General features: G+C 42.0%; 1 protein-coding gene across 1 annotated transcript; it reads right to left on the reverse strand.

Annotated features, from left to right (window-relative positions):
- Positions 1 to 2,196: 2,196 nt before the first annotated feature.
- Positions 2,197 to 5,747, reverse strand: LOC126377219 (myosin regulatory light chain 2). Its single transcript, XM_050024918.1, has 3 exons — positions 5,593 to 5,747; positions 4,088 to 4,273; positions 2,197 to 2,961 (listed from the first exon to the last, which is right to left on the reverse strand). The coding sequence occupies exons 1-3, from the start codon at positions 5,593 to 5,595 to the stop codon at positions 2,542 to 2,544; spliced, it is 609 nt and encodes a 202-aa protein (XP_049880875.1). The 5' UTR covers positions 5,596 to 5,747; the 3' UTR covers positions 2,197 to 2,541.
- Between the last annotated feature and the right edge of the window lie 4,122 nt (positions 5,748 to 9,869).

Below are 9,869 nucleotides of genomic sequence, written 5' to 3' on the forward strand. Positions count from 1 at the left end.
AGTTTCGTTCGGAACTTACTAGCGAATGCGAATGTTGAATTCGCAAATGTAAAAGAGAATAGGATCGATAATGATCCGATAAATCCGAACGTTATGTGTATATGCTGGACTGGAAATAAAAACTCAGAATACATTATATAAATGGAGTGTGGATTTTTTTTATTTTGTGTTATGTAATACGTGTGATGAGTTAGTGACACCATACTCATCATCATCATCCTCGTGTCCATGTTGCACTTTGGGATCGGCACAAAATACTCTTCCTTTTTCCATTCATCTCTGTCAATCTTGGAGCAACACCGGAGCACTCTCCGGACATGCCGTATAAAAATGTCATTCTTACCATTTATGCCGCCTTGCGCCTAACGCATAAGTGCGGGCGAGATAGGCAGTCCGCGAGTACTCCCTTACTCACGCACCCTCCCTTAGCTCACGGCCATTTAGACCAAAATAAGATGAGGACGGCGTCTGATATCAATTGGTACGGGGCGGAGAGTTATCGTTCTATTCGTCGTATTATTGTACGCTGGAGGTCCGTGTTGCTATATGCTGTTTTCGATTCTGCTCCGCACCACCCAAATCCCCAGGTTGTTGCGGCTACCGAATATACCCCGCTTAGGGACGGTATTGAAAAGTATCGGTGTCCGAAGGACGTAACATACGATCCCAACGACCCGATTACTCTAGCCATAGAGGCAGCCAATCAGCTCGCGACACCAAACACTTCAGGACCCCGCTGGCGTGGTCGACGATCTCCCTCAATCAGCGCTTATCGCTATCGACCCACTAGGGTCGATGAATTTTTTCAAATATCCTTCCTCTCAGACGACGCCCTGAGCCGAGGTTCGCGCCCACCCTCCTCCTCTGGGCACCCTCAGGCCTGTTGTCTTAAATGTTGTACCGGGTGAAAGCCTTCAGCGCTCCCCATTTGTCCGGCCAAGTAGTTAATGCTATCTACGGTAAATCTACAATAAGTCACGTCAAAAACAAAATCTATAATTATGCTGTCTCATAATAATTGTCTCAGTACCTTCTCACAACTATCACATTCGTATCTTTTACCGTAGGTACCTACTGATCATGAGATATCGGTAGAGTTCTCAGGACTCCGGGATGTGTGGTTGCGAGCTGTCTTATGGTGTTTCCGGCTCTTTATCAGGGGCATGAACATGCGTCTGTTACTATAAGACTGTAACCCCTATTTGGGTAGGTAGAGCGGAAGTAGCTAGAAGATAAACCCGTAGATATTTTAGATATTTGAGTCTAAAGGCTCAAGATAGCTCTTGAAAGGATAAGCAAAGCGTCACAAAACTTTTTTCTTCAAACTTTTTCTATTGCGATCATATTTTCATTTAAAAGATTCAAATTACGTATTAATATCTAGAACTAAAAATCTTAAAGAAACTAATAGCTTTTGTTTGGTAAACAGTAAGTAGGAACCGGCATATAGGTGTCTATACTTACAGGGTGTTAGTGACATCGTAACGAAAACTTTGAGGGATGATTCAGGCTATAGATATGTGTCTATATATAATTCCGATTCTGAGTGATTATAATTCATGATTCTGAGTTAATATCAATAAGGCCGCCTATTGTACTTATGTTTTTATTCGTATGTTTATGTCCTTTGTATATGTCGTTGTGCAATAAAGTATTATTGATTGATTGATTGATTGATTGATATCAAGTGGAATTTTCCGGCGCAAAAGTATGGCACTGAAAATAATTTAAAAAAGCCACATAAAAAGTGTGAATTTTCCGACAGGAAAATTATTCCACTTGATATTAACTCAGAATCATGGCCTGAATCGTCCCTCAAAGTTTTTATTACGATGTCACTAACGCCTGAATGTATTAGATTTAAACATAGCTGGCGAGGATTGGGTGTACGCGTGGGTGGTTGATTGGTTGCATCTCTGCCTACCCTTTCAGGGATAAAGGCGTCATGTCACGCGATGTTGTGTGTTATATTATGCCCTAGATTTCTACCACATAGGCACCTATCAATTTACATTATACCTTTTGGTGTCTTGCAAGTTGGTTATAATGTTTGGTTAGATAGATAGGGTCTGTGTTCTTTTATATACTTACTTATATTCCATAACAAGAGTCGAACTTACAACGGCTGGTGCGAACATTATCTTTTAACTAAGAAGGGGTGTGTGCTGCATGTGTGATGCAATAACAAAATCCAAGTTATAAAATGTGGCCGTTACTCGGCGCACCTCACTTAGGTCAGACTTGATCGTACTTTATTTACTTATTTATTGTGGTAACAAGAATACATAGTATTCTTACAAAATAAATTGTCTTCAGTTGTTTCATATAAAAATCACATAGTACGGGGACAGTACTACACCATTTTGGTTATAGTAGAACTATATTTTCATTATATATAAATTAAAAAATGGAAACAATAAATTATATAATAGTTATAAAAGTATCGGTTCGCGAGGTGATGATGTTTGTGAACCGGCGGCCGGGCGGGCGCGCGTGGACTGGCAGCGGTTGGTCGTGGCTCAGGGGTGGTGGGGGGGAGCCTTACGCGGCCTCTCCGCCCTCCTCCTCCTCGCCGCTGGCGGTGAGCATGGTGATCAGCTTGGTGGTGTCAATGTAGCCCTTATCATCAATGTCCATCTGGTCGTATGCCTCGTCGACCTCGTCGGCGGAGAACTTGTCGCCCCAGGTCATGAGCGCGTGCCTGAGCCTCTCGGAGTCGATCTTGCCCTCCTCGTCGAAGGTCTTGAAGGCGTTGATGACGACGTCGTCCTCATCAGAGCCGCCGGACATGCGGCTGGCGAAGAGGGTCAGCAGCTGGGTGAAGTTGATGGGGCCGGGGGCCTCGTTCACCATCTCATCCAACTCCTTCTCGGAGGCCAGTCTGCCGAGCGAGTCGAACGTCGCGCGGAGGTCGTTCTTGCCGATGATACCGTCCTTGTCGTGGTCCATTAGCTGGAAGGCCTGCAGGACAAAAATATAAAACTCTTGTTAATTTTGGATATTCATTTTGAAACTCATTATTATGCTTGTCATCGTCATTGCATTATCTTGAAAAGTTTTATCATCATCAACTCCTCAAAATTCTAATATTGACCTATTGACCCATGTCATCTTATGAAACTTGCTCTCATTCACGATTTACAGCCTACCTACATTTAGACAACACTTTCCCGCTGCGCATAATGAGCAAAATAGGTAATGATGACAATTTGCGATACAATTCTCATGTTTATAAAACATCGGCAGCACGAGCTAAACATTAACAATCCTGTGTAGCGAGAACAGAGCGATTGTTCATATTCAGAGAACGCAGCAGCCAAGACGCTTTCAATGGGATGTTGTACCAAGTACTACTCCAGATAATACAAGGAACGAAGATAATATGCGGATATTGAGAGACCTTTTGATTTGCGTCGACGACGCTTCCTGGTTATTTTAGAGTGGTTGTAATTTCCATAGTATTACGGTCTAGACTTTATTGATACAGGAATAGTCTTGTCTAGGCAAAATATGTACATTTTTGGCAAGGAAAGGACACTACCAGTTGCTGTTATGAGGTGTAAATGGGCTGTAAATATTAATGATAATTTAGTCCTACATATTAACTGAATTGTAAAATCTAATCTACAGATCTAAGTACTTAATATTTCGTTGATTGGTGTAGTTTCAGGCTAATTCTGATAATGACAATGGTGATGATTTTGGTTTTGCGTTTTACAAGGAATCTACATTTTAATAATGGATTCTGATTACTGTAACCTATATTTTGTTAAATCTGTCAACGGAACCAACGATAAGGCCAAATTCAGAATTTCGATATTACACCTCGTTGCGAGTTTCCTCTGAATTAGTGCTATACCTGATGCAACTTTGCTAATTTCTGCTATTCCTACTACCCTAATGACGACGTGAGCGCCCTTTTGAAAAATCACATTGTGGTGTGATTTTCCTTAACAAAACCTCGATTTCTTTCAATTGATTTCTGGGTAAAAATACCACTTTTGACCTGGATTGAAATGAGCGTGCTTATTGGGAGGAACAAGGCGACGATATGTGGGTACGTATTATATCCGAGGATGGGACCCACCTCCTTGAACTCAGCGACCTGCTTCTGTGAGAACATGGAGAAGACGTTGGAGCCGGTGCGCTTGGCCTTGCGGCTGCCGCGCGAGCTTTGGCGCTCGCTGCCGCCGCCCGACGCGGGCGCGGATGCTTCCTCAGCTGGCGCATCTTCCTTCGCCTTCTTCTTCTTTACCTTCTTGTCCTTATCAGCCTGCAACACAGTGAAAACATTCCTAAAAAACAAAAGTCCTACAAAAAGTTTTTAACATTACAGTGATAATAACAAAAACTATAGATAAGTACTGAAAGTGTGTGAAAAAACCTAGGTACCTACGTGAGCGGATATTTATTTTGTCTGGTCCTACGTTATAGAGAATTCCGTCTTGAATATTTTTGTTCCAATATTTGTAGCATCAGCATTATTTTTTGAATTCATATCAAACGATATCATTAATTTTAATCGTATTTTGATGTCCTGAAGGTGCTATGGCGACCGACAATCAAACAAGATTGATTTGCTACCGTCGATCGAATCAAACAGAATTAAATTAACATTTCCACCGTTCTTTAAATTTAAGTTTTCGTGTAAATCTTGTAAGCGGTTTATCGTTGTTATTTGCTCCAGTTTCAGTCTAAATCGGTCGTCTTTCAGCGCGAGCTTCCCGTTTAGGCGGAGCGTGCGCGCGCGCCGCTATATTTAACTCGTCTCCGCTTTCAACGGTAGCGCCGCCCGCCAGATTTCGTTACGTAAAAATATCACAAATAGATTCTCTTTGCGCCACACTTGCTGCTATTATTTATTTATAGACTTTCGCGATTAAATTGTATTTTCTTAACTTATTGAGGTTTCCGTTTGCAAAAGATTCACCAAGATTTTTTGTATTTCTTTGTATTTATAATAGAGGGCTTTAGGATTAGCAATTTGGGAATTTGTTTTTTTAAGTAGTTAGGCTCTCAAGATTATTTTAAAATTATTTTCAGGTGTTGTTAGATTGTTTGTGTCTGTTTTTTTGTTGAATAATGTAATATTATGTCATCATAATTTAGTGCAAATTGAAGTAGTTTGAGTTTGTTTCTGTTGTACTAATGTTTAATTTGTTGTTTGTTGTTAGCTGCACCGGTATTTGAATCTTGTACTTACTAAATAATATCTAGTATTGTTTAGTCTACGTAGTGTTAATATTATTTGTAAGATTTTGAGTAGTGGCTTAGTGGTGTAGATAAAATATTATTTCGATGTTTTATCACACTTTGCGTCGTCCGATTTGTCTTTGGAGGTGTTTCTGGATCTCATTTTTGCGAAAGTAATGTTTTCCGGTTTATTGCAAATTGTACATTGCAAATATATCTTGACCTGAGCCGAGTACAAAGCCGTCACATTGCTGGAGTTGACATTACATCACGACTCCCGAGTGTTCCGCGCACGTTTAGTTAACCGCAGCCTTCGTTTCTTCACTTCCCGTGTTCCGTTGGTTGATCACTTGCTTCACTATAGTTCTCACTACACTTGTGTCACTGCGTTCAACTTACCATTGTGTTGTTTGTTGGACGTCGACGAAGGAGTGACTGTACCGTTCGGCAGTCCCACCCTGACTCCGAGATTTCGTTCCCTCCCGAGTACCCTGGAGTCGTTCCCCTCCCCGCGCGCTCTCCCCTCCACTCCCGATTCTGCCTGTTGCGCACGATTCCTTTTTTAGTTCGACAAATGCGATAGGGACCGTTCGATCGGCATCAGAACCGTCTCGTGCGCGCGACAGCTCACCCGCTGATAGGATTTTGTTTAAAAATAATCATCTCACCTGCACTGATTTAGTTTTCCGGAATTCAACGTCGATCTCGTCACATTACGGCCGCGGTGGTCTTCGGGAGATATAGGCCAGTAGCGCTTACTCCGTAGTCGTTATTAGTCAAAACATTTGGCAGCGAGCCTGTACCTGCTATCATAAAGATCAGCTTACGTCTCAGGTGGACGTAGTTTCATTGAGAAATTTTGATAATTTTCGAAATTGGGACTACATAGAGAGTTGTTTACTCTACACCCATCGACGTCATTGACTTGTTTACTTTCGTTATTGGGTTCATCATCGTATATCTACTCAACTGAATTATAGATATAGCGTTATTGTACAACGAATTCTTAAACACAATTTCATTTCAGTATATTTAGGTAAATCAGATCAAGGCCTTAGATCACATTTTAGGTATAATTAGATCTAACTGCACTGTCTGGAACAATCCTTTACTCTGTTATTCTATTTTATCTTTAGGAGCGTTAGGTATGTACAGCTGTTGTGGTCATGATGATGACGATGTTAGGTATCATTTTGTCAACGTTTTCTTAGACCCCGATACTGACTCCGCCGGCGCCGTCGACGATTTCCTTCATTGGGTCTGTATCGCTATCGGACCAATAGAGTCGATTAATTCTTTTATATATAATATTATACTTATACTCTCAAAGAATGTCCTGAGCCGCGGTTCGCGCCTAACAGGACTCCCTGGCTGGTGTTTCTGTTTCTATCATAGATGTCCCGCTCTTTTGTTTCCATAGATTTTTTATTTTCATGGTAAACAGATCAGCGTGGTAGAGTACGCTCCATACATGCCCGCTTCGATTGATTGATGAGGGGCTTGTGCCCAGAAGTGAGACGTATATGGGCTAACTATTTGTGTATATTAAACAGACAAAACTCACGCCCGATGTCCAAGCCGGGTGAGCAGTGCCACCATTCGTCGGTAGTGAAATAGCTGGACCGTTATGGTATCAGGTTATCAGCTCATCGTTGGAGAGGACATGATGTCTCAGGCGATCCATATGTCGCCGTATCATAACATGCCAGGGATGATGGGCAGATGAACGTATTCTACGCTTCTTGTTACCAGGGGGGGCTTAAAAGGCGATATTGAAAAAAATCATCTAAAAAAGCAGCAATATTGCTATTTGACATTTGCTGACATTGCGCACTTGCTTTTATATGTGCAAATGTCAAATTGCAATATTGCTTTTTAGATGAAATTCATTTGTTGGACCCGCAACAACTAGGCCCTGCTTAACAAATACAAGGGTAATACTCATTTAGCGCCTTCATTGCTTTGTGGTTTTGGTCAATTGTCATTAAACAATAACTAAGTAAAGGCCATTAACCATTTCTTTGGACAATCTTTGGTGAATTACCCTAGTATGTGATGCCTTATTTTATTTAATGAATGTTATGCAAATTATCAATTCATTTTTTTTTAAAGGAATCGTGTCAGTATGATTTTTTATATAATTATAATTGACATTTCATTTTTACAACATTGTTATATATAATATTGATAATATAATATTGTTTCACTTAATGTAAAATATTTGTTTATTATTTACAAAAAAAAAAAATATATAATAAAAAAATTAAAAAAAAAGCATTTATTTCAGGCGATTCCCATAAAAAGTTACACACAGACAACATAATTACATTACACACCGACAAAAAAAAAACCCAATTAAGAAAAACAATTAAAAGCCCACGTGAATCGCATTCCAATGCCCCCAAAAAGGGCAGTCTGGCTTATCTGATAATGCCTTCAGGATGCCGTTCGGGTTACATCTCACTCTGCGCATCAGGGAAGCGATTCGTTTGCGAATGATGGCGTGAAAGCCATCAAAACGCGCCGCCGCAAACATCCCTGACGCGCTATGGTACCTAGGAAGACCCACGAGAATCCTGAAAGCATTATTATACTGGACGCGCAGAGAGTTGATGGCACGCTGCGTATAGTTGACCCACAGGCTGCACAAAAAATAAATGATTATGATTAGTATTTTCGCCTTGGATATAGCAGATGAAAGTGTGTCGCCGCTGTAACCGGTGACATGTCACAGTCTCCGCTCCCAGGTGGCAGTGACAGTCACATTCCGGTCGGATGCTGCGCGGCGACAACTTGTCACTAATCCAATATATGCACTCCATTCTTTAGGACTCCGATACCACGCCGGCGGGGTCGTTGATTCTCCTAATTCAGCGCTTATCGTTATCGGCCCATCGGTGTCGGCATTTGTTTTGGAATTCATGTCTGGATCATACATGTTTATCACGAGCTCGGAGGTGAAGTAAGGAAACCCACATTCCCGAGTAATGCGTTTCGGAGATATGTGAGACTTAACAAGTACCTATTGGGCTGGTTTTCCTTTCGCAGGTTGGAAGGACAGACAGGCAGTCGCTTATGTAAAAAAACCGGACCTGTCAAATCTTCAGGTTAGGTAAGCGAACTCTGGGAAAAACGAGTAGTCTTAGCAGTTTTGTTTACTAATGAACGATGAAGGTGAATAATGCCCAACGAGATCATAGCTTGTGGGCTCGTAAACTAATTACTTGGTGGCACAAAACGCGTGACTTATTGTTGCCTACGGCTGGAGTCACTACTTGGCCGGACAACAGAATCCAGAATACGCGTATCGGTCTTGGATTACAATAACCTTATTTCGTGGTGAGTCATGCCGCGCTGCGAATAGCGCGAGCGGTGGCTGCGCGGGCGGCGGTGACGTCACACGCGCTGTCAGCGTCCCTCGTGTCCAAGGTGTTATGTAGGACCCATAGAGGTGTGAGACTGGCGCATTCTTTGCGTTTGTCATGGTCTTTAGAGAGAATGACGAAAAAAATTCTATTGGCTTGCTTGCATAGATCAGTTTTAGGCCATTTTAGCGCGGATTCCAGCAAAAACCCAGTGTTCTTTTTTCTTTTGAAAAGTCTTTTTAATACTTTATGAAATAGTTATAAAACCATAGAGCAATACGGGCTTCTAGCGGAGCTGGCCAGTAAACACTTATGGCGACGGCGGCGGCTTCCGATGGAAATTATGACAGTTACTTAATATTTAAATATATGTTAGTATAGTCCCTAAGATCGATATGATGCACTATACTGTATTGCAGCAGGTTGCCAGGTTATCACAGAAAATGCTCAAAACATTTTTCTTTCTTCCAGTTGAGCACATTCTGTGTTTCAGTTCAGAAAAAGAAAAATATCTCAATATATTTTGCTTTGATGTCCCACAATTATTATTGGCCCATGACATCAACGCGGGTCTTCAAGGCATCATTTTATGACACCCTTGGCTTTGACGTCATGCCGAGTCGAATGCGTTTACTTTGCGTTTTCCATTTGTTCGGCCAGGTGGTTAATTAATGCCGCCACCAATATCATCATCACCAGCCCATTAACGTCCCCACTGCTGGGGCACGGGCCTTCCCTATGGATGGATAGGGAGATCGGGCCTTAAACCATCACGCGGGCCCAGTGCGGATTGATGGTTATTAACGACTGCTAAAGCAGCCGGGACCAACGACTTAACGTGCCTTCCGAAGCACGGAGGAGCTCGAGATGATAACTTTTTTTTTTCTGTGGTCACCCATCCTATGACCGGCCTTTGCGAAAGTCGCTTAACTTCAACAATCGCAGACCGAGCGCGTTTACCGCTGCGCCACCGAGCTCCTCGAGCTCCTCGCCACCAATATAAGCCACGTAAAATACAGTCACACTAAACAGATAAGTACTTACTTACCTACTATCTATCTATCCTTATGTGAAGCTTATCAGTATGCGACACATGCCAGGACGGTCCGCATTCGAAAACATAACATAAGCTCGCGCCTATATTCCCAATTAGGTTAGTCAGAGGAAGTACATCCATTGCAGGATGAACAATTGAACAGTACTTCTTCTATCGTGTGGGTTGTGAGTAGGAGTACCTACCAACCTCATCAACCCTGGGGTCAGGGTTACTATTGAGCCGCCAAAGGCTCATGTAACGACTACTTACTTACA

The sequence above is a fragment of the Pectinophora gossypiella genome, chromosome 22 (assembly GCF_024362695.1).
Source record: "Pectinophora gossypiella chromosome 22, ilPecGoss1.1, whole genome shotgun sequence".
NCBI lineage: Eukaryota > Metazoa > Arthropoda > Insecta > Lepidoptera > Gelechiidae > Pectinophora > Pectinophora gossypiella.